This window comes from Acipenser ruthenus, chromosome 9 (assembly GCF_902713425.1).
Source record: "Acipenser ruthenus chromosome 9, fAciRut3.2 maternal haplotype, whole genome shotgun sequence".
NCBI lineage: Eukaryota > Metazoa > Chordata > Actinopteri > Acipenseriformes > Acipenseridae > Acipenser > Acipenser ruthenus.
This window is the reverse complement of record NC_081197.1, coordinates 59,963,609-59,989,571: the sequence shown is the minus strand read 5'-3', so window position 1 is coordinate 59,989,571 and position 25,963 is coordinate 59,963,609. Positions and strand designations below refer to the sequence as shown.

General features: G+C 42.1%; 1 protein-coding gene across 6 annotated transcripts in view; it reads right to left on the bottom strand.

Moving 5' to 3' along the window:
- Positions 1-25,963, bottom strand: part of LOC117405846 (gamma-aminobutyric acid receptor subunit beta-3) — a 94,371-nt gene that overhangs the window by 9,422 nt on the left and 58,986 nt on the right. For 4 of the 6 annotated variants that reach the window (XM_059030371.1, XM_059030375.1, XM_059030373.1 and 1 more), the window contains 6 exons: positions 18,565-18,785; positions 16,385-16,467; positions 15,030-15,167; positions 12,929-13,081; positions 6,147-6,391; positions 649-726 (listed from right to left, as the gene is read on the bottom strand). In XM_059030371.1, coding sequence (XP_058886354.1) covers positions 649-726; positions 6,147-6,391; positions 12,929-13,081; positions 15,030-15,167; positions 16,385-16,467; positions 18,565-18,785 — 918 coding nt within the window. The remainder of the gene's footprint in view (positions 1-648; positions 727-6,146; positions 6,392-12,928; positions 13,082-15,029; positions 15,168-16,384; positions 16,468-18,564; positions 18,786-25,963) is intronic. The other 2 variants (XM_059030372.1, XM_059030374.1) reach the window with 1 other exon arrangement.

The window sequence follows — 25,963 nt, the reverse complement described above, 5'->3', positions numbered from 1 at the left end:
GGATTGGAGGAGGACTCTTCCTCAGGGAATGTTGACAGTGAGCAGGGATTGGAGGAGGACTCTTCCTTAGGGAATGTTGACAGTGAGCAGGGATTGGTGGAGGACTCTTCCTCAGGGAATGTTGACAGTGAGCAGGGATTGGAGGAGGACTCTTCCTTAGGGAATGTTGACAGTGAGCAGGGATTGGTGGAGGACTCTTCCTTAGGGAATGTTGACAGTGAGCAGGGATTGGAGGAGGACTCTTCCTTAGGGAATGTTGACAGTGAGCAGGGATTGGGGTAGGACTCTTCCTCAGGGAATGTTGACAGTGAGCAGGGATTGGAGGAGGACTCTTCCTTAGGGAATGTTGACAGTGAGCAGGGATTGGAGGAGGACTCTTCCTCAGGGAATGTTGACAGTGAGCAGGGATTGGAGGAGGACTCTTCCTCAGGGAATGTTGACAGTGAGCAGGGATTGGAGGAGGACTCTTCCTTAGGGAATGTTGACAGTGAGCAGGGATTGGAGGAGGACTCTTCCTTAGGGAATGTTGACAGTGAGCAGGGATTGGAGGAGGACTCTTCCTCAGGGAATGTTGACAGTGAGCAGGGATTGGAGGAGGACTCTTCCTCAGGGAATGTTGACAGAGGAACAGTCATCGCACACACTCACCGCACACGAGTGTCGATGCCCTTGCACCTGATTGGACTGTTTTACGGATGGTTTGCAATTGCCTCCTTCCAGAACAGACTATTGTTAGAAAAAACAAAAATAATAAAAAACAAACAAACAAAGAACAAAACTCTTCATCTGCACTTTATTTAAGAATAATTCCCATTCTGTCTGTCTGTCTGTCTGTCTGTCTGTCTGTCTGTCTGTCTGTCTAAAGGTAACACTTTACATTAAGTTTCTCTAATGACTGTGTATTTACATAGTAGTTATATATGTAAATACATGTGTACTTACACACAATTACGATGGTATTATACATAGTTACAATGTACTTAACATATACATCTTTTAATGCAGGCCAGAATGTACATGTAACTACATTACCTACACAAGGAAAACACGTCAACAGGATCCTCGCTAATAATCCCATCAACATGTTACCTCATTATCACCAGGGTGGCACTGACCCAATGAACCTTCACTAGCAAGCACCAGTGTGGCACTGACCCAATGACACCTTCACTGGCAAGCACCAGGGTGGCACTGACCCATTGACACCTTCACTAGCAAGCACCAGGGTGCACTGATCCAATGAACCTTCACTAGCAAGCACCAGGGTGGCACTGACCCAATGACACCTTCACTGGCAAGCACCAGGGTGGCACTGACACAATGACATCTTCACTAGCAAGCACCAGGGTGCACTGATCCAATGAACCTTCACTAGCAAACACCAGGGTGGCACTGACTCAATGACACCTTCACTGGCAAGCACCAGGGTGGCACTGACCCAATGACACCTTCACTAGAAAGCACCAGGGTGGCACTGATCCAATGACACCTTCACTAGCAAGCACCAGGGTGGCACTGATCCAATGACACCTTCACTAGCAAGCACCATGGTGGCACTGACCCAATGACACCTTCACTGGAAAGCACCAGGGTGGCACTGACCCAATGACACCTTCACTAGCAAGCACCAGGGTAGCACTGATCCAATGAACCTTCACTAGCAAGCACCAGGGTGGCACTGACCCAATGACACCTTCACTGGAAAGCACCAGGGTGGCACTGACCCAATGACACCTTCACTAGCAAGCACCAGGGTAGCACTGATCCAATGAACCTTCACTAGCAAGCACCAGGGTGGCACTGACCCAATGACACCTTCACTAGAAAGCACCAGGGTGGCACTGATCCAGTGACATCTTCACTAGCAAGCACCAGGGTGGCACTGACCCAATGACACCTTCACTAGCAAGCACCAGGGTGGCACTGACCCAATGACACCTTCACTGGCAAGCACCAGGATGGCACTGACACAATGACACCTTCACTAGCAAGCACCAGGGTAGCACTGATCCAATGAACCTTCACTAGCAAGCACCAGGGTGGCACTGACCCAATGACACCTTCACTAGAAAGCACCAGGGTGGCACTGATCCAGTGACATCTTCACTAGCAAGCACCAGGGTGGCACTGACCCAATGACACCTTCACTAGCAAGCACCAGGGTGGCACTGACCCAATGACACCTTCACTGGCAAGCACCAGGATGGCACTGACACAATGACACCTTCACTAGCAAGCACCAGGGTAGCACTGATCCAATGACACCTTCACTAGCAAGCACCAGGGTGGCACTGATCCAATGACACCTTCACTAGCAAGCACCAGGGTGGCACTGACCCAATGACACCTTCACTAGCAAGCACCAGGGTAGCACTGATCCAATGAACCTTCACTAGCAAGCACCAGGGTGGCACTGACCCAATGACACCTTCACTAGAAAGCACCAGGGTGGCACTGACCCAATGACATCTTCACTAGCAAGCACCAGGGTAGCACTGATCCAATGACACCTTCAGTAGCAAGCACCAGGGTGGCACTGACACAATGACACCTTCACTAGCAAGCACCAGGGTGCACTGACCCAATGACACCTTCAGTAGCAAGCACCAGGGTGGCACTGACCCAATGACACCTTCATTAACAAGCACCAGGGTGGCACTGACCCAATGTGAGAAGTCTAAAAGGCGTTTAAATTGTTAAGAAAGCTGGGGGTGAAGTATGTTCTCCAGAATGGCCCATTGAGACAGGCTACTTGTGAAATCCAAGTTATTAATGGTCTTGGATACTGAAGAACCTGGAAATCGGCACTCAAACCAACTGTCTTGTGACTGAAAATAACTTGCAACAGCATATTACAGTTGATCTGTCAATCCATTTGCATAAAACATTATAGTCATGTGTGAGTGTGGGCTTCAGATGCAGGAGATCTGGTTTGAACAGTACAACTCCTTTATAAGATGTTCAATTAAAAACAGGCCTATAGCATCCCTTTATTAAAGTACAGTTCTAATATGCTTTGTGGAGCTCACAACAATATGACCAGTATTCATTATGACAGCTGTTAGTCAAAAAGCAGTATGCTTTTCTCCAGAATAAAACAGCAGACGATATTGTCAAAGCTGTGACCCTTTTGGCTGCCATCGCTGTCATACACCCACTTCTCTGTCCACCTTAAAAGTTCTGCAATTAAAATGGCTTTAGACAACATACACTTATGTTTATAGATTTTAAATAATGACCATTATTATAATAATGACAATAAAAAGTTAAACTGTATTCTATAGTTCAGCTGTTTTTACATGACGTATTGTATTAATTTAATTTAAAATATTTGTGTCAAGTACAAAGCCAAATCTCATAAATCTGCAAATGCAGACACTTTAATAATAATTGCAGCATGACTTACTGTGCCGCATATATTTTATTTATCATTGAACTCGCTACAGAAAAGGCCAATAAATCAAATACTACAATAGTCTGCATTATTTTCTCTAGATACCCTTTCAACAGTCTAATATAGAGCCTGCACATGATTAAATAATGCCACACGCTTCACCAGCGGTTCTTTAGCATTCACTATGAACACCAGGTCTTTGTGTTTGGAAAGAAATGCAAGTATTAGGATTTTAAAGCACAAGGAAGCTGAGAATTAAAACTTCATAGAAGTAAGCATACCTCAAAGTTATGTTAAAGTCTAGTGTTTTGGAAATGCATGAATGCTTTGGCATGTAAGATAAAAACAAGTGGACTGCCCCTGACTGTGAACCTGGAGCCATGGTGTCACCTGGTTTGAGAAGGTGTGTTTGCAGAACCTTTGTTGGTGTCACGAAGCTTTCACTGGATTATTTTAGCAGCAGTGGCTAATGCACCACACCTGAACATATTTAATCAATTCCACTTGAGCAGCTGCCACCAGCTGCCTTCATCAGCACACAGCGTTACAGCACATCTCATTAGCTGTAAAAAATGGCAAGAATAGAGGGAGCTATCTCATTGGCTAACAAGTCTTCTGACCTGTGCAGATGCCACCATACCAGCACAGCTCTGCGTGTGTGTGTTGTATACAAATGCATGTCTACTTACACATAATCACAATGTTATTATTCCTAATGTGTAAATCATTTTGCAGGACATAACCCTAGGCCTTTTCTGATACATTAAGTACATTGTAACTGTGCATAAAAACACTAATTGTGTGTAAGTACACATGTATTTATGATGTAAGTGCCATGTAAATGCATAGTAATTAGAGACACCATGTAAAGTGTTACCTGAAATAATATGTTATTTTTCATATAAGAAGCTGTTAATTATTTATAGTCTGTATTTGTATAGTGCTAGAGTTCTAGTCTGTATTTGTATAGTGCCAGAGTCCTAGTCTGTATTTGTATAGTGCCAGAGTTCTAGTCTGTATTTGTATAGTGCCAGAGTTCTAGTCTGTATTTGTATAGTGCTAGAGTTCTAGTCTGTATTTGTATAGTGCTAGAGTTCTAGTCTGTATTTGTATAGTGCCAGAGTTCTAGTCTGTATTTGTATAGTGCTAGAGTTCTAGTCTGTATTTGTATAGTGCCAGAGTTCTAGTCTGTATTTGTATAGTGCCAGAGTTCTAGTCTGTATTTGTATAGTGCTAGAGTTTTAGTCTGTATTTGTATAGTGCCAGAGTTCTAGTCTGTATTTGTATAGTGCTAGAGTTCTAGTCTGTATTTGTATAGTGCTAGAGTTCTAGTCTGTATTTGTATAGTGCCAGAGTTCTAGTCTGTATTTGTATAGTGCCAGAGTTCTAGTCTGTATTTGTATAGTGCCAGAGTTCTAGTCTGTATTTGTATAGTGCCAGAGTCCTAGTCTGTATTTGTATAGTGCTAGAGTTCTAGTCTGTATTTGTATAGTGCCAGAGTTCTAGTCTGTATTTGTATAGTGCTAGAGTTCTAGTCTGTATTTGTATAGTGCCAGAGTTCTAGTCAGTATTTTACTAGTGCTAGAGTTCTAGTCTGTATTTGTATAGTGCTAGAGTTCTAGTCTGTATTTGTATAGTGCCAGAGTTCTAGTCTGTATTTGTATAGTGCTAGAGTTCTAGTCTGTATTTGTATAGTGCCAGAGTTCTAGTCTGTATTTTTATAGTGCTAGAGTTCTAGTCTGTATTTGTATAGTGCCAGAGTTCTAGTCTGTATTTGTATAGTGCCAGAGTTCTAGTCTGTATTTGTATAGTGCCAGAGTCCTAGTCTGTATTTGTATAGTGCTAGAGTTCTAGTCTGTATTTGTATAGTGCCAGAGTTCTAGTCTGTATTTGTATAGTGCTAGAGTTCTAGTCTGTATTTGTATAGTGCTAGAGTTCTAGTCTGTATTTGTATAGTGCCAGAGTTCTAGTCTGTATTTGTATAGTGCCAGAGTTCTAGTCTGTATTTGTATAGTGCCAGAGTTCTAGTCTGTATTTGTATAGTGCCAGAGTTCTAGTCTGTATTTGTATAGTGCTATAGTTTTAGTCTGTATTTGTATAGTGCCAGAGTTCTAGTCTGTATTTGTATAGTGCTAGAGTTCTAGTCTGTATTTGTATAGTGCCAGTGTTCTAGTCTGTATTTGTATAGTGCCAGTGTTCTAGTCTGTATTTGTATAGTGCTAGAGTTCTAGTCTGTATTTGTATAGTGCTAGAGTTCTAGTCTGTATTTGTATAGTGCTAGAGTTCTAGTCTGTATTTGTATAGTGCTAGAGTTCTAGTCTGTATTTGTATAGTGCCAGAGTTCCAGTCTGTATTTGTATAGTGCTAGAGTTCTAGTCTGTATTTGTATAGTGCCAGAGTTCTAGTCTGTATTTGTATAGTGCCAGAGTTCTAGTCTGTATTTGTATAGTGCTAGAGTTCTAGTCTGTATTTGTATAGTGCTAGAGTTCTAGTCTGTATTTGTATAGTGCTAGAGTTCTAGTCTGTATTTGTATAGTGCTAGAGTTCTAGTCTGTATTTGTATAGTGCTAGAGTTCTAGTCTGTATTTGTATAGTGCCAGAGTTCTAGTCTGTATTTGTATAGTGCTAGAGTTCTAGTCTGTATTTGTATAGTGCTAGAGTTCTAGTCTGTATTTGTATAGTGCTAGAGTTCTAGTCTGTATTTGTATAGTGCTACACGTATTCTAAGGCACAGAACAGAACACACTCTTACCTTGTTGCCTTCATATTTGGACCGGTCATTGTTGGCCTTTTCTATCTTCTCTGCAAGTTTCTTCTGCAACTGTGGGCCTCTTCCAAAAAAGATGTAGTTTACGAAAGCGTACTCCAGTAATGCCAAGAAGACGAAGACGAAGCAGCCCATCAGATACATATCTATGGCTTTAACGTAGGGGATCTTGGGCAGAGTCTCTCTGAGGTGAGTGTTGATTGTTGTCATTGTGAGCACAGTTGTAATTCCTAGAAAACAAGCATTGCAGTTGGTCAACAGCCTTTTCATCATCATACATGTATGAACTCAATAAGCAACCTCTGTGTGAGATTAAACATTTAACAGCACACACACACACACACACACACACACACACACACACACAAGCAAAGAGATATCTACAGAGTGAGGCATTCTTAAGTTGATTAAAAACAATGGGTACATTAATCATTTTTTTTTTCAATATAGTAATAATAAAGTACTTTCCTCACAAATAAAAAAAGAAACAATGTAATGTATTGTGTCTAGTATTTCTTTATTTTAGATTTGACTTGTACGAATAAGTCTTTTAAATAAATATAAGAACATAAGAACATAAGAAAGTTTACAAACGAGAGGAGGCCATTCAGCCCATCTTGCTCTTTTGGTTGTTAGTAGCTTATTGATCCCAGAACCTCATCAAGCAGCTTCTTGAAGGATCCCAGGGTGTCAGCTTCAACAACATTACATTACTTCAAACTACACACATTACTTTGACCTCAGTAGCTTTAACATGTCTGTAACACAAGGAACCACATGCCAACACTGAAAAGACGCCACACAGGACCTTAACTTGAAATAAAGAACAAACTCAGTTACCCCACATTGCTGGCTCTGTGTTCTGAAGACACTCAGTTACCCCACATTGCTGGCTCTGTGTTCTGAAGACACTCAGTCACCCCACATTGCTGGCTCTGTGTTCTGAAGACACTCAGTTACCCCACATTGCTGGCTCTGTGTTCTGAAGACACTCATTTACCCCACATTGCTGGCTCTTTGTTCTGGTAATCTGGTGTCCCTAATAAGGTTGAACTGAAAATCATCTTAATGTATCCGTTTCACAGAATCTTGTTTTGAACATCAAGCGGCAACTTTTGAAGATCGCTTGCATTTCAGCTAACTCAAGATTTAATACATTACATGCTGTTAGTGTGTGTAGCTGTGAGTGCTCTGTTAGATTCAATACAGTATATGTATATGAAAAGGGTACAGTACAAATGCAGTGTATTCAATATACTTGCATTATGATCTTTCCCATGTGTGGTCCAGTGGTTAAAGAAAAGGGCTTGTAACCAGGAGGTCCCCAGTTCAAATCCCACCTCAGCCACTGACTCATTGTGTGACCCTGAGCAAGTCACTTAACCTCCTTGTGCTCCGTCTTTCGGGTGAGACGTAGTTGTAAGTGACTCTGCAGCTGATGCATAGTTCACACACCCTAGTCTCTGTAAGTCGCCTTGGATAAAGGCGTCTGCTAAATAAACAAATAATAATAATATCTGTCATGTTTATTTAAACCATTTTCCCTAATGTTCAAGGTACCTCTACAGAGTTTTAATATATCAAGCACAGAGTATTGAAACCCAGGCTGTTTCTACTGTATCAAGCACAGAGTATTGAAACCCAGGCTGTTTATAATGAATCAAGCACAGAGTATTGAAACCCAGGCTGTTTCTAATGTATCAAGCACAGAGTATTGAAACCCAGGCTGTTTCTAATGTATCAAGCACAGAGTATTGAAACCCAGGCTGTTTCTAATGTATCAAGGACAGAGTATTGAAACCCAGGCTGTTTCTACTGTATCAAGCACAGAGTATTGAAACCCAGGCTGTTTCTACTGTATCAAGGACAGAGTATTGAAACCCAGGCTGTTTCTAATGTATCAAGGACAGAGTATTGAAACCCAGGCTGTTTCTACTGTATCAAGCACAGAGTATTGAAACCCAGGCTGTTTCTAATGTATCAAGCACAGAGTATTGAAACCCAGGCTGTTTCTACTGTATCAAGGACAGAGTATTGAAACCCAGGCTGTTTTTAATGTATCAAGCACAGAGTATTGAAACCCAGGCTGTTTCTACTGTATCAAGCACAGAGTATTGAAACCCAGGCTGTTTCTACTGTATCAAGCACAGAGTATTGAAACCCAGGCTGTTTCTAATGTATCAAGGACAGAGTATTGAAACCCAGGCTGTTTCTACTGTATCAAGCACAGAGTATTGAAACCCAGGCTGTTTCTACTGTATCAAGGACAGAGTATTGAAACCCAGGCTGTTTCTACTGTATCAAGCACAGAGTATTGAAACCCAGGCTGTTTCTACTGTATCAAGGACAGAGTATTGAAACCCAGGCTGTTTCTACTGTATCAAGCACAGAGTATTGAAACCCAGGCTGTTTCTAATGTATCAAGGACAGAGTATTGAAACCCAGGCTGTTTCTACTGTATCAAGGACAGAGTATTGAAACCCAGGCTGTTTTTAATGTATCAAGCACAGAGTATTGAAACCCAGGCTGTTTCTACTGTATCAAGCACAGAGTATTGAAACCCAGGCTGTTTTTAATGTATCAAGCACAGAGTATTGAAACCCAGGCTGTTTCTAATGTATCAAGGACAGAGTATTGAAACCCAGGCTGTTTCTACTGTATCAAGCTCAGAGTATTGAAACCCAGGCTGTTTATAATGAATGAAGGACAAAGTATTGAAACCCAGGCTACTTCTAATGTATCAAGCACATTGAGTATTGAAACATAGATGCTGGATTCACACTCACTCTGCTTGAAGTGCTGTATTTAATTTAAGAATGAGAGGAGGCCATTTGGCTAAAATTATTATTATAAAAAGACCTTAGAGAAAAAAGTGTGGATTTGGCGATCACCTGTACACATACATACAACCAAAATAATCAGATACACCTTGCCAAGTCACAATGGAGGGGACCTACACACAGGGAACAGGGTACAGTACTGGCAATTCAGCAAAATAAATTCAAAGCAAAACCGATTGTTGGAGTTATACCACATTTCTATTAGCCAACATTAGGCCACTCCTATGCAATTAGCCAACATTAGGGCACTCCTATGTAAGCTTATTCCCTAACAGGTTTGATAAGCAGGTCTGAAGTAAGTGTGTACAGCATAACAAATCTGGGGCCCTATTTTGGAGCCAGTTCAAAGAGCGAGGCAGATTAGACGGGAATGACACCGCTTGGATGGTACAACACGACCAAAACAAGGAGCTGCAGTCAGGAGCTGTGGATGTGTTGTTCTCAGTTACATACTATCTTACATTCATTCTGGAATATTGCCTTACTTTTTGCCACAGGCTTCTAAAAAGATCCCTTAATTCCTTCATGCCTCTTATGTACCAGTATGTGCTGAACACTAACCCCAAATTATGACATGAAGTTTAACAAGAAAAGCTGAAAGAGTAACTAAGCCCTAGTGTCTGTCCATCTTGATATATATATATATATATATATATATATATATATATATATATATATATGGGGATTGAATCAATTAATGATTAATCGATTAATCACACCTGTGGGCTTTGATCCATTAAAAAAGAATGGATCTATTATTCCTGTCTACCTGAGTGCGGTCTCAATAAACACTGCGTGAAAAAGAAATCTTGACAAATGGTGGCAAGTACTTACTGGAAGGTGTACCCAGTGTTTCACAATATCTCACAATGAAGAAAAAAAGAACCCAGCTTGCAACATTTGCTCGTCGGTGCTTTCCTTTCACAGCAGTACTCTACGTAGAACGGATCATCTCAGTCGCAAGTATGTAGATTTTAATATTCAATGTATCCCTTTCAAACGGTATCAGAAAATGAATATTGAAAAACTTGTTTGTCTGAAAAACTAACTAGTTCACTTAACAACAGTGTATATAGTTAGTGTTTGCTGTTAGGTGCAGTAAAACATAAATAAATACATTTAGAAATGTATAAGCTAAAGAAATGAGCTAGCATTATGTAACATTTGCTGTAAAGAGCATTATGTTAATACTGTAATTGTCTTCAATACAATTCCATATCACGAGCAAACAGGTGGGATTAATCAGGCTGTCTTCCTTTCTTGCTGTTTGATCCTCCTCCTCTGAACAATAACCAGGAGGATTTTTCTTGAGAAAATGCCTGCTTGACAAACATCTGTTGTGACTCTGGGCTGATGAAGAACCTGTGAAGCAGAGAGAAAACAAGCAGTAAAGCTTTGAGGTGTGGTAGCGCAGTTTGTAATATTCACTAACCTTTCAACTCAGGAGGCCTGGGCTTGAATATGTGACACTATCGACAACACTTTGCGTGAGGCGTCTCTAATTACTGTGTAGTTACTTAGTAAATACACATGTGCTTACACAGCATTTACAGTCTTATTATATCTAACTACGGTGTAGTTACTTAGTAAATACATGTGTGCTTACACATCATTACAGTGCTATTAGGCATAGCTACAATGTGAACTGTGATGAAACTTGATATTAACATTATTTACTATATTAGATTCTAGGGTTGGATGGGATATAGATAAGGGAATATTGCGACCAAATGATTGACTTTATGAGTTCAATAAAGATTCTGCTATAAATGTATACGACTTAGTGGTAGTAGAATTGTACATTATAAAACACATGACTCAATACATTACTTACCCAGAAAATCAGTTCATGCTCTTGCCATTGCTGAAGTTGTTCTTCTTCCACACATTTGTGTTGTTTTGTGTTGGTTGGCTCCCAAAGTTCCTTGTGTTTCGTCATCGTTTCTTGAAAATGACATTGATGACTCCTTTGCATTAGGCTAAGATTCCTTTCTCTTTATACTGTATGATTGATTGTGATCAGTGTGTTTGTATTGAGGAGGGGAGGACAGTATTAGATATATACATGTCTTTATACTGTATGATTGATTGTGATCAGTGTGTTTGTATTGAGGAGGGGAGGACAGTATTAGATATATGCATGTCTTTATACTGTATGATTGATTGTGATCAGTGTGTTTGTATTGAGGAGGGGAGGACAGTATTAGATATATGCATGTCTTTATACTGTATGATTGATTGTGATCAGTGTGTTTGTATTGAGGAGGGGGGGACAGTATTAGATATATGCATGTGTTTATACTGTATGATTGATTGTGATCAGTGTGTTTGTATTGAGGAGGGGAGGACAGTATTAGATATATGCATGTCTTTATACTGTATGATTGATTGTGATCAGTGTGTTTGTATTGAGGAGGGGAGGACAGTATTAGATATATGCATGTGTTTATACTGTATGATTGATTGTGATCAGTGTGTTTGTATTGAGGAGGGGAGGACAGTATTAGATATATGCATGTGTTTATTCTGTATGACTGATTGTGATCAGTGTGTTTGTATTGAGGAGGGGAGGGGAGGACAGTATTAGACATACACATGTATGTTATCCTTCACTTTGGTGTTTTAAAAAGGAGCTAACTGAGTCATGAGAGTGGAAGTCACTGTTAAATAATTACAATCTAATGCTTACATGGATGCAAATAAATGTCTGACGGTTAATTGAAAAGTGAACCGACGCGTCGTGTCTGAAATTGCACCTGCCACTCGTTACAATGCATACTTCTGTTCTTGGTGACAATAATAAAAAAAGGTTTCGTATGAAGAAAGTGCACTGAAGCTCACGACATAGCTGGTGTTTTCCCCTTTGTCAGAGACAGTTATTAAACTCACAGAAATGCAAGTGTACATTTTCATTCTGTTTATTTGTCAGCCATCTAAACCGCCTAACAATATCCTGCCAGATAAATAAAATGCCTGTCTCCTTTCTAAATATAGATCCAATGTCTACCAATCTGTTGGGTTCTCTGTGAAATGCCTAAATGCTTGCAGATACTGACACTTCTGCCCACACAAATGACCCACTCTAGCCGGCACTGGCAGGAGCTATGAAAAGCATCAGTATAGGCATGAACATTTCAATGCTCCATTGCAAAACGAAGTGCAATCGAGCATGCAGGGTGCAAGTTCCGGTCCCAGCACACACTGTACACTCACATTGTTGTTACTCATTCCATGCATTTATTTATTGCCGTGAGCAAGTTCATATTGCTCATTTACTTGCATGAGATTGCAGTTTACTAAACGAGACGGGTTTCCATGTAAAATACCTAATGTAGCTTTCTTTGTGAAATTACACCAACAGACACAGAGGAGTACATCTATCTTGAGATGCATCTAAAACTGCATTTCAAATAACTGCATTGCTTTGCAGGCGATTGTTTTTAAAAAAGCGAACAAACAAATATGCACAACTGGTCAACACATTAGAGAATGCATTAATAGTGTGCTGGCCCATGCAGCTCCCAGCAGTGCTGATGGTTTCTGTGATGTGGGGTGCATGTGTAATATGTCTGCTGCTTGTAATATGGGATTGCAGATGTCTGCAGGCTCAATCCGTCACAACCAGATTGCTTTCAGTTCTGCTTCCTCATACCCCTTGGGTCTAGTGGGTCTGGTAAGAACACAGTACAATGGAGAATGATTCGAAACAGTTACAAACTTCTAACGCTCTCTCTCTCTCCTGATACAGCTCTTGGACTGGCTCACAGAGTATGCTTTTAAACTTATTGAGGAATTACCCTTCATATATTGGGTGTGCTGTTTAGATTTTGGAGATGATCTGATCAAAGGTGACTGACATCTTCAATTTTTTAACTTGTATGTGGTTCATATTTATTTTTGTATCTTACTGTAGACTATTAAACATACCTAAAGCAACTCTTGCAGCGGATGCATCGTAATTGATCCAAAATGACACCCAAGACAGAATGGTAATCAGAATCGAGGGCATGTAGGTCTGAAGGATGAAGTATCCGATATTTCTCTTCAGCTTGAAACTCAGAGACAGTCGTGGGTAGGCACCTGAGAAAAGAAGATTGAAGAAAGAAATCAGCCTGCTTTCTTCAAGGAGCACGCAGGCATACAAAATGCTTTGTTTCAGTTTCTATGGAGACAACAGTGTATTGGGTTTATTGCTATGGCAACTAAGGCATACTTGGTCGTGAATTGCACAATAAATTGTCATTACTTAGCCCTGAGTACTACAGTATATCGAGGGAGAAGAATATATTTTCCTGAAAAGGTATATTTTGAATATTACGGCACTTGAACTTTTTAATACTGCAATGCTCCAGTATCTGAAGTTGGAACAATTCTAATCAAAGCGTTGCAATGCTCCAGTATCTGAAGATGGAACAATGCTAATCAAAGCGTTACAATGCTCCAGTATCTGAAGATGGAACACATTTTACAATTTTATAACCCTGACATTTAGCCTGAAAAACTAGATCAATATAACTGTACTGCAGTCATGCATTTCTGCTACAGAAATCTCATTATTTCAAACACCCAATGAAAGCTGCCATGCTAACTGACTTACCTTAGATGTATTGCAGTTGACATTTAAAAAACCCAGCACAAGGTGCATGCCTTTATTCAACATCTAAATAAACTGCAAGCACGTCTGGGATTTTGCAAAGCTAACAGGGAGCTCTTCTTTCTCTTATTAAAGGTAGATTTTGCAAAGCTAACAGGGAGCTCTTCTGTCTCTTATTAAAGGTAAATTCTGCAAAGCTAACAGGGAGCTCTTCTGCCTCTTATTAAAGGTAGATTTTGCAAAGCTAACAGTGAGCTCTTCTTTCTACAGAGAGCTCTTCTTTTTCTTATTAAAGGTAGATTTTGTAAAGCTAACAGGGAGCTCTTCTTTCTCTTATTAAAGGTCTATTTCCAAACCCTTTGTAGCCTTGATTACATCCCCCGTCAAGTTGCCTTGCATTACACTGCACTGCTCAGACTTGCTCTGAGTAATTAACAGAAAACAGAGCTATCTTCTGATTAGGGTAGTGGAGCTGTTGGTTTCCCTTGGGTATTCTCAATCAAAAGTAATTAAGCTTAGAAGTGTGTCACATAATATACATATTTCAAATTAACTAATGTGCACATGTGCAGCCCAATGCAGAAAGGATGTGTCATGTTTTATCTTTGGGGATGGACTTACATGATTGTAAGAATAAAATACATTTCATCACCCCTGTAGTCATCTTATCAAACTTTGCACCAAATCATTCACAATCGTAATGCTTACGGTATCCATGTTTCTCCGAATCTCAAAACATAAAATCCTTCATGGATCTCATTTGAGTACATCTGTATCAACTGCTAAAATGTAGGAGCTGAAGTGTAAGAGATGAATCATTACTGAACCACTTCAATGAGATTTTTATTCCAAGCTTGTTAAGGGAATAATTTATACTGCGAGTCTTGAGCCTCATGAATATATCATGTGTTTTTATCATGAAGTTCAATTTTAAAAAAACAGGAGGATGATTCCCACTGCATTATCACTCACCATTCAAGTGGATGATTCCCACTGCATTATCACTCACCATTCAAGTGGATGATTCCCACTGCATTATCACTCACCATTCAAGTGGATGATTCTCACTGTATTATCACTCACCATTCAAGTGGATGATTCCCACTGCATTATCACTCACCATTCAAGTGGATGATTCCCACTGCATTATCACTCACCATTCAAGTGGATGATTCCCACTGCATTATCACTCACCATTCAAGTGAATTTTAAGTAACACTTGTTAAGGATGCAAACATTGTAATTGGGTTGATAACCTTTAATACAGTTAAACATCATATACCATGGCATCTTCCTACAGAAGAGCGTGCATGTCTAAGAGTCCTTCACAACAAAATGTTTGATTTTTTTATTCTGTCATAGCGTTTCCGTTTCTGTTCATAATTTGTGCTTTGAAGGGATGAAAAGAAGCAGCAGGTATTCATCAGTTGTTACCTGTGGCAAAGACGACATTGCGAGAAACCAGCCTGTATTCCACAATGGAGAACTGAGGCAGCTCAATCCTTCCCACCCCAGTCACAGCAGAGTCTCCTCCTCTCCAGTAGAACCCGATATCATCTGTTGTGTAGCCATCTGCAGTACAAACACACACACACACGCAGGTTAAGGAACTGGGTACCCTGCACTCTCTTTGATGTGTTATGCACCAGGTCATATAGATTCTATAGATTCAACCCTGTTCTAGGGGATGGAAGGTCATTGCTTTGGGGGGGGGGGCTTTATTAAGTTCTTTGATTTAAAATTGGCTTATGTGGGTCCCCCTACAACGGTAAAAAAAATCATAAATAAAGTTTGTAAGGGCCTTTACAAAGTCAAGCAGAGACCTATTGTACCATAGCACCCTGACAAAGCCAAGCAGAGACCTATTGAACCATAGCACCCTGACAAAGCCAAGCAGAGACCTATTGAACCATAGCACCCTGACAAACCCAAGCAGAGACCTATTGAACCATAGCACCCTGCACTGACAAAGCCAAGCAGAGACCTATTGAACCATAGCACCCTGCACTGACAAAGCCAACCAGAGTCCTCAAAGGGTCAGTAACTTGGCAAAGCTGCTGCTTTGGTTTGCCAGGTGAAAGGAGGTGATTGGATGAACGGAGGATTCCAGTTGTATGTGGTTTGCTGGGTGAAAGGAGGTGATTGGATGAACGGAGGATTCCAGTTGTATGTGGTTTGCTGGGTGAAAGGAGGTGATTGGATGAACGGAGGATTGCAGTTGTATGTGGTTTGCTGGGTGAAAGGAGGTGATTGGATGAACGGAGGATTCCAGTTGTATGTGGTTTGCTGGGTGAAAGGAGGTGATTGGATGAACGGAGGATTCCAGTTGTATGTGGTTACAGCAATGAGGGAAAGGGGCATTTTTGGGACAAACATTATTTTTACAGGATGCACTTTTTAAACTCTAGTATATTGAAAAAGACAAACCAACAGGATCCAGCACTGGGACCAATCTGGGGTGCTCAGTCTGAATCTGATTCTAATTTGAGCATTACTGTAATGTTAAGGATCCAAAGGCTGCCTAATCAAACTGGAATGATAAAGAAAACAATGGATGTGCACAGCTTCACATTCTGAAAAACAACAACACAAAGAGAAATGCAAATGACACAACACTCAAGTGTAACTTTCCCTGGCTCCTTAAAGACACGAGTTCAAAGAGATCGGGCTTTGATAATGTGATAATAGAGCACAATAGCAGTGATCTTATACTGAAGAAAGATTTCCCAATATACAAAATAAACTAGAGTGTTACCTTTAGGGCATGCATTTCTCTGGAGGTTACTTACAGCTTTCTATTTCCAGTGTGCAGTTCTGTTCATCCAAGGGGTATCTCCGCAGATCCATCATGCAGGCAGCTGTTGTTGTGATTCTGAGTCAAAGCCACAGTTATACATATTTATATATCAAAGTGTAACAGAGGGCATCATTCTCCTTGCTGTCTCCCCCCACACAGAGCTGACACAGAACTGGACATTAAGACCTACAGTATACTGATATCTACAGTCTTGTTTCCAGTGACTTAATCAAACACATAACAACATAACATAACACATAACGCTATATACATGTGTGTGTTGCTTTGATAGATAGATAATATACTAACTCAATCTACTGAGTGAAGCAAAGCCAATCCTGCAGAGGTAATAGTGTCACAGTACAGCCTGCTTCTGCTGGGATTCTGGGTAAACTACTTGCAGTGAATCAAGCTGACATATTTTCTTGTAAAAACGATCATCCGCGCTTCTGAATTATGTATTTGGGTATTCCATCCGGTCTCAGAATGAGAGAGATGGAGAGAGAGAGGGAGGGAGAGAGAGAGAGAGCAGTAGTAGTAAGAGTGTAGTGCACTGAAAGCGTAATCTTTATTTTATTGTTAGATCACTACCTAACCATTTTCCACTCTAGTCTGGGGAAATCAGAACATAAGAGGTATGTTTTCACATGCAAGTCTTAGGATGCATTTGCAGACTTCATATAGAAAAAGCTTTAAATAAAGTCTGGTATTGATGGAATCTCTTGGGAGTTTAGATGTTTATGAATCGAGGACCATGAGACAATGATTTGTAGAGTCATTATAACAAAGCAGCTTCAGTGTATAGAGACTGCGTCTATTTTGTATCATTTGATACAGTAAGATGTTTGAAAATCGGAAGGCAACAAGGGGCTAAATGCTGCTGCAATGTTCCGAATGATCCAAAAGGTCTATTGATTTGAAGAATATGAAAAGATATATCAAGAGAAGCAAACGTTTTTGACCCTTATGTGACTGCCTGCTCAAGAGCTGGTTACATCATATATAAACTAGGTGAGTTAAGGGGCATGTCTATAAACTAGGTGAGTTTCTACTCCACTCCACTGTTTCTGTGGGATTCCTCTTAAAGAAAATCTATGTTGTATAATTGAATTAGGTACATAGAGAGCAAAACGTCACATTTCAGATTTGGCTCTGTGACAGGGTCACAGTTTGTTGTTTGGTGAAAGTGTTTTGTTTCTGTTTGTTCAAATATTGTATTTATTTATAAAAATGCACACAGGTGTGAGGTGTAACCCATCACAGGCTTCCAGAATCTTCTGTCTTGAAATAATTCAGTTCAGTCAGACAGTGGCTGAAAGCAGTTTTCAGCCTATTTATAATGTGATTTTAAACTGGTAAACTGTCGACCCCAGTTAATACCAGAAGTGAAAATCCAAAAGTACATTTCCTGCTAGATACGTTTCTCTTTACTTTTCTCTGCTGTTTCTAGCTGGTAACTTTATAAATGTGCCTGTGTCTCTGCCTACACTTTCTTCAAAGCAGGGCCCTGTACAGAGACTGTCACTGGGGCACATGGACTGGATCTGTTACTTCCACAGTACACACCTTGAAACTATTGAAACCCAGCAACCAGAAATGACAAGCCACTACTATCTGGAAGTAGAAGCAATCTCACAACGCCTCATGGGAACTATCAGATCGGTCTGGCCATGTCAATAGTGTGACAGGTATCCCTGGCAGTACAGCATAGTTAAGAGCTAGCCATGGGAGTTCAAAACAGGAAGACACACCATAAGATTTCTTTCTTTCTTTCTTTCTTTCTTTCTTTCTTTCTTTCTTTCTTTCTTTCTTTCTTCATTTGGGGCTGGCTGATAAGGTATTTGATTAAACTTTTACTTTTGCACTCATGTATCTTTGCTTTACTATCCTGTCACTTGAAAACCTATTGGGGGCTCCACATTGTGTATCGTGATTGTATTTCCAGTGCCTGTTTTCACTGCACATGTATTGTAACTGCAGGGCATGCCTGATGTTGCACACGGTATCATAAATAGATCAGACCTGACTGTTGACACTGCCTGTAAGATTGAGAAACACTGAGGCTGTCACATCATCTCTGCAGGCTTTTCTACCGTTGGAGGCTGCAAAGGCTTTGGTACAAAAACAATCTCTGCAGATGCAAATGTCAAGAGCACATTAGACGACACCAACCTCAGTCCGTAGAGCACCGCTCCATCTGGGTGAAGCCGAATCATCCGGTTCTTCACGGTGACGCCGTGCACAAAGGACTTCTTGTCGTTTAGAAAGTAGGTGTCGGGGACCCACAGCTGATCCGCCACCCGGTTATCAAGTGTTAAATTGAGAGGTATTCCTGAGTAAGCCAGCCTCTTGTCCCTCCAGTACTGTTGAAAGTACATGGTCAAGGTGTAGTCCTGGAATGGAAAGATGCAAAGGAAGGTTACAGAGAAATGAAATCTGATCAATAGAAGGAGTGCATCGTTCTGTTCTAAGCCAGGGCTCTGAGAATCTCCTGTGCTCATCTACCATTAGCTGTTGCTACCAGAGAACAACTGTTTTTTGATTTTTGCTGCTTGGTTCCAAGGAGTTGCTGTAATGTTTTTATTTATTACGCATTTCAATTTTAAATAACAATACCTTACTTTTAAATAGTGGCGGCACACGCTTCACTGTTAGTGTTACAGCTGTTGTGATATTAAATCTCTAAATATGTGTTGCAGAGATACCTCTCATTGTTTTAAAATGCTGTCTCGAGTGTTCCTTGTGGGATCACAACACCAAAGGTGAAAGCATATGTGTACATGTGAGTTTCTGTAAAGACAATGTCTGTAAGTAATGAAAATGGGTAACACTACATGAAGTGTCTCCAATGACATGCAGTACACACATGGGCTTGCAAATACTGAGAGATGTATTTATAGACACGGCTGATCGTGTCTTGAAGGACTGTGTTGTGTGTTTCAGTCTTGCCTTGTGTCTGTGCTCTGCAGAGCCAGTGAATTGTAATTCAGACACAATGTATTGCTCTCTGTAATTGAGTTGCTTCAACCCAATTATTTACACCCAAGCAAAGTAAACAGGATTTGTTTTTCACTAGCTTTAGATTCATGAGGATCAAAACAGCAGATGAGGGATTTAACAGCTTTTGGCAGCAGAATGTTACTGTGCTGTCTGGTAAATACTGGACTACTGTTATACCCCAGAAACATCACTGTTAACATATGCCTTCATTCTAGAACTAATCTGTTTATGAATGACCTGCTTTAAGAGAAACTGCAGTCTGGTAAACACTGAGGTGTGTGTGTGTGTGTGTGTGTGTGTGTGTGTGTGTGTGTGTGTGTGTGTGTGTGTGTGTGTGTGTGTGTGTGTGTTGAATTAGTGTAATACTGAATATGCAGAATTTCCAACCAAGCAAGTGCTATTTCCCAGGATCTAAGTGGTATGGAAATATCCGCACGCAAGTCAGGACTGGCTAGTAACGAGTTATTTATTAAATGTAATTATCCTGAGGTCCTAATGGAGCTTGCTCCCACTAATAAAGTCACCACAGTAAACACTGAACTGACTTTGATTTGATACATTTCCATTCTGCTGACTAACAGTATCAGGGCAATTGCTCTTTAATGAAATTAAATTGGTGTAAGGTATCAGGAAACAATCTGGAAATGGCATTAGAGTCGTTTTTAGCTTTTCAGTTATTTCTTTCAAAGCTTCACTCTGTTAATGAGTAGCAGTGTAATGTGTCCTCTCGGACTTCCTCCCATATACTGTACTTGCACATCTGCATGCAGTTCACCCAGAACACTCTGTCTAAATAAAGCAGCCAATATTATTTCCAGGTCACACTTTACATGAAGTGTCTCTAATTACTGTGTAATTAAATATTAGTTACTTAGTAAATACATGTGTAGTTACACAAATTAAGTCAAATAGGCAACTGTTTGGACAAATGCTTTCATCAAGTGTAACCTTATAGTGTAAGAATTCTTCAATGTATACAGTACATGTGCTTCCAAGATCTGCAGCTTCATAGACCTAGGATTAATGTTGCTCTGATTTTCCCTTTGCACCAGGACTAGGAACACAATTTACAATACAATGCCCACGATAAAGACACACAGATCTCATACAATTGCATTCAATAGACAGGAAACAAGCCAGGAAAAACACTGAACAGCAGAAATGTAAAAGCAACTCCTAGTACTGATGACTATAGCTAAAATGAGGCGAGAAACAGAACCCCTGATAAGAGTTTCCCTAGACATGCTGACTGGAGCTAAACACTCTGCTTCTTTAAAAAGCCATGGCCTTCTATTGTACCAGGGAAACTGTCAGTGCTCACCACCTTCAAACCCAGAAAAACAAGCACTTGAAATAGATAAATATACCTAAGTGAGAAAATACTAATTAATGAAAGCAATGCACTCATTATCTCCTCATACGCTTCAATAGCTTGCTATAAACCAAATAATGGTGTGCGCTGAATAAAGGCATTGAGGTAGAAGAGTTATATAAATAAACCAAGATCTAAAAGAGAAGCAGCTACTAACTCAAGCAGTGCTGCTGGGATATTTGGTCATGTTTTTAGGATATTTGGTCAGTGTTTAGGATATTTGGTCAGTGTTTAGGATATTTGGTCAGTGTTTAGGATATTTGGTCAGTGTTTTAGGATATTTGGTCAGTGTTTAGGATATTTGGTTAGTGTTTTTAGGATATTTGGTCGTGTGTTTAGGATATTTGGTCGTGTGTTTAGGATATTTGGTCAGTGTTTAGGATATTTGGTCAGTGTTTTTAGGATATTTGGTCAGTGTTTAGGATATTTGGTCAGTGTTTAGGATATTTGGTAATGTGTTTAGGATATTTGGTCGTGTGTTTAGGATATTTGGTCAGTGTTTAGGATATTTGGTCAGTGTTTTTAGGATATTTGGTCAGTGTTTAGGATATTTGGTCAGTGTTTAGGATATTTGGTAATGTGTTTAGGATATTTGGTTGTGTGTTTAGGATATTTGGTCAGTGTTGTTAGATATTTGGTCCTGTTCTTACTCAGAGCCATGGGTTTAACACTCAGCCATGGGTTAAACACTCAGCCATGGGTTAAACACTCAGCCATGTTAAAAACAGCAACACGTTATCAATACACTGGATGTGGTTGGTAGTTCTCAAGACTACTTGACCATTAGTCGCTACTGGAGAATATTGACTCATTTCACACTCTGTATGGAGTGTGTAGCCATGTGCTTTACATGTATACATTTTGAAATGGAGGGGTTAGGGGGTGGATATTGTGCCTCTACAGATACACTGTTAAAAATGCTTTTTAAAGTACTCAGAAGACTACAGATAGAAGAATATAGTGAATCAACACCAATGAATAATGTTTTAGTGTAAAGCATGACCGTCATTGTGGGATACTGTAGCTTTGACAGCTGAGTAAGTAGAACAAATAGATATTCATACAGCATGTAGAGAAACACAAGAGCTTCGATAGATGAATAAATATCCGGGTGAGATATTTAGGACCAGATGTAGCTTTTGCTCTGGTGTGAAATTTGCTCCACTTTTTTTCAAAATACCAATGTTTGTGAATTTGAAAATATCAAGCGAGGTATGCGCAGCTGCCCTGAATTTAACATTCAAGTTATGAACTATAAGCAGATTTTGTATTTTGTATTTTTATTTTACATATAGAGAATGTTCTGCTTCTTTTTTGTAAGGGTTCACAGTGTAAAAGAGCAAACCCTCACTCAACAATCTCAGTGGCATGGTATCACATACCAGCTCTATGCAAATGTACTGTAGTTGTTTCTTTTAACCCTCATAAGGACACATCGGAAAACTGGCTTTCCTGGCAACCTGGGCTCCAACCGGACCCAAGCAATAAAACAGTATATAACTAACAACTGGAGCAAATGAATGAATGAAAATGTGTATAGGAACACTTTATTGTGCTTTTCCTTTACTTCTAGCCATCGTTTGGTATAGGCTGTTGTTTATGCTATTCAAAATGGATAAGACGCCCAATGCACACAGCTGTCTCCTAGCAAGAGAAGGCACGACTGTATTCTGGACGCTGTAGTTTATTCTAGGAACATGTCACGGGCAAGTGAGATATCATTGTGTTCCTAATTCTTTCCGTTTTTGAGTTACAGGCACATGAACACACCTCCTGATTTGCTGCGCGTCACAGCACTGGAGCACTGAATGAGGGGTGGTAGAAAGTATGCATACAGGCATGCCTGACATCAATGGAAAGCGCAAAGCCTGCGCTTTTAAATGACATTGCAACTGGAACGCTATCTGTTGAAGCGACTGAGTAATAGGCAACAAACACAACTTAGGAGCGGACTTATGTCACATGACTCAAACCTTAGTTTCGGTTTGCTGTAGTTTCGCTTAGCAACCTGTGTTCAGGACATGCGATACATCATTGGAAAGCTCCAAATCTGTACTTTCAAACAAGCCTTGAACCAGGAATGGTTCCTGAGATATTCACACAAGAAGGTCGGGCCCCCCGATACACTAAACCTGGAGTCCATACAGACCCCAAACCTAAAAGGGCAGCAGTGTGGAGTAGTGGTTAGGGCTCTGGACTCTTGACCGGAGGGTCGTGGGTTCAATCCCAGGTGGGGGACACTGCTGCTGTACCCTTGAGCAAGGTACTTTACCTAGATTGCTCCAGTAAAAACCCAACTGTATAAATGGGTAATTGTATATAAAAATAATGTGTAAAAGATAATGTGATATTATGTAAAAATAATGTGATATCTTGTAACAATTGTAAGTCGCCCTGGATAAGAGCGTCTGCTAAGAAATTAATAATAATAATAATAATAATAATAATAATAATAATAATAATAATAAAACCATTTGGGAAATTCAATCAGGCTATCTGGACTAGAATTATCATTTGCATAGTGTAACAGGATGGGTGCCTGACAACTACCTAAAAGGAAACAAAAATCAAGTCATTAGATCCACATAATAACTGATACTAAATCACCACAGGGTCCGAATTGACCCCAGGTTACCTTATGAGGGTTAGAGCACCCTCGAGTTGTAATGAAATTATATCCCAGTTTGAACATAACATACTGGAAACACATTTCAGTTTCTTCTTGTGGCAAAGTGCCCCCCCTGTGTGTGTTATATGTTACGTGTTGTGTGTAAATGTTGGTGTATAGGCATTGGTACACGGGATATAAGCGGTCTGTGTTTCACGTGTGTGTAAATTGTATATTTGTATTTAGGCACGGGGATGGCACATCACATCACGTGCAAGTAAAAAGTAATATGTGAGCACGGGGAATTGCACTTTAATTAATTCACGTGCAGTTGTACCGAGATTCCAATTGAATGATTGACTAGCAATCGAATCTCGGTACAACTGCATAAAAGCTGCATGTTTTCACTCACTGGGGGTTGGTGTTCGGTGAGTGGAGAACGGGTTAGGAGACGGAGGGTATTTAAAAGTAATAATAGTAAAAGAAGCTCACCGTGTTTGTCTGTGTAGTTCGTTTTGTCTGTCTGTTTATTTTGGCGTGTAGTGCCGTGTCCTGTTTTGTGTTCTGTTTGGTAAACCTTTTTATTTTGTTAATAAACGCTGAGTGCAGCCATTGCACTCAGCTCAGCATCACCACCGTCTCTGTCTGTGTGTTTCTCTCTGGTCTGAGTTCCTCCCTGCAGCCATCTTTGTCACACGTGGTGTCAGAACCGGGACAACAGCGCCTCCAGGGCTCAGGCCAGAGCGGGAACCGCAGTTTTTTTTGTGGAAAAGTAAATAAAAAAAAAAAAAAAAAAAAAAAAAAAATGGAAGGCTGGAACTGGAGAGACGGCTGCAGTGAGCTGGAGGATCTCCTCGGCAGGTTGGAGGACCAAGGTTGGTGCCTTGCCTGCGGGGTGTATGGGCACACGGTGGCTGTCTGCCCCTTCCAGGAAGAGGAGGAGGAACCAGCCCAAAGGAGGAAGGTGAGCAGAAGGAGGCAGAGAGGGGGAAAAATGAGGAGGAAGCAGAGGGAGCCAAGGTGGTGCACCATGTGCATTGCATATGGGCATGAGGACGAGGACTGCCCAGAGCAGGAGCCAGGGGAGGAGGAGCCCGAACGTCCTGCGCCTGAGTGGGAGGAGCCCGAACGTCCTGCGCCTGAGTGGGAGGAGCCCGAACGTCCTGCGCCTGAGTGGGAGGAGCCCGAACGTCCTGCGCCTGAGTGGGAGGAGCCCGAACGTCCTGCGCCTGAGTGGGAGGAGCCCGAACGTCCTGCGCCCGAGTGGGAGGAGCCCGAACGTCCACAGCCCGAGTGGGAGGAGCCCGAACGTCCACAGCCCAAGAGGGAGGAGTCGGTGCGTCCACGTCCCAAGAGGGAGGAGTCGGTGCGTCCACGTCCCAAGAGGGAGGAGTCGGTGCGTCCACGTCCCAAAAGGGAGGAGTCGGTGCGTCCACGGCCCGAGAGGGAGGAGTCGGTGCGTCCACGGCCCGAGAGGGAGGAGTCGGTGCGTCCACGGCCCGAGAGGGAGGAGTCGGTGCGTCCTGTGTCCGGAGGGGAGGAGCTGAAGGCCCAAACCCCTATTTTTTTTTGGGAGGGACGAGGGCGTGAAGCTCAGGCTCCACAGCAGCCGCTGTTTTTGCTGCTGAAGGGAGCCCAGCGGAGACGCCCGCCACCAGCTCTACCCCCGCTGTCGGAGGAGCCGGCAGCGCCACCAGCCCTACCCCCGCTGTCGGAGGAGCCGGCAGCGCCTCCACCACCACCCGAGGGAGAGGAGCAGGAGCTGCCTCTGCCTCCACCACCACCCGAGGGAGAGGAGCAGGAGCTGCCTCTGCCTCCACCACCACCCGAGGGAGAGGAGCAGGAGCTGCCTCTGCCTCCACCACCCGAGGGAGAGGAGCAGGAGCTGCCTCTGCCTCCACCACCCGAGGGAGAGGAGCAGGAGCTGCCTCTGCCTCCACCACCACCCGAGGGAGAGGAGCAGGAGCTGCCTCTGCCTCCACCACCACCCGAGGGAGAGGAGCAGGAGCTGCCTCTGCCTCCACCACCCGAGGGAGAGGAGCAGGAGCTGCCTCTGCCTCCACCACCCGAGGGAGAGGAGCAGGAGCTGCCTCTGCCTCCACCATCTCCAGGAGCAGAGGAGCAGGAGCTGCCTCTGCCTCCGCCACCACCACCGCAAGGAGCAGAGGAGCAGGAGCTGCCGCTGCCTCCGCCACCACCACCGCAAGGAGCAGAGGAGCAGGAGCTGCCTCTGCCTCCACCATCTCCAGGAGCAGAGGAGCAGGAGCTGCCTCTGCCTCCGCCACCACCACTGCAAGGAGCAGAGGAGCAGGAGCTGCCTCTGCCTCCGCCACCACCACCGCCAGGAGCAGAGGAGCTGGAGCTGCCTCTGCCTCCACCACCGCCAGGAGCAGAGGAGCTGGAGCTGCCTCTGCCTCCACCACCGCCAGGAGCAGAGGAGCTGGAGCTGCCTCTGCCTCCACCACCGCCAGGAGCAGAGGAGCTGGAGCTGCCTCTGCTGCCCGTACCTCCGCAGGGAGTACGGTGGCCGGAGCCCCAGAAAGGGGAGCTGCCGGCCACAAAGAAGGGGGAGGAGGTCTGGAGACCACTTT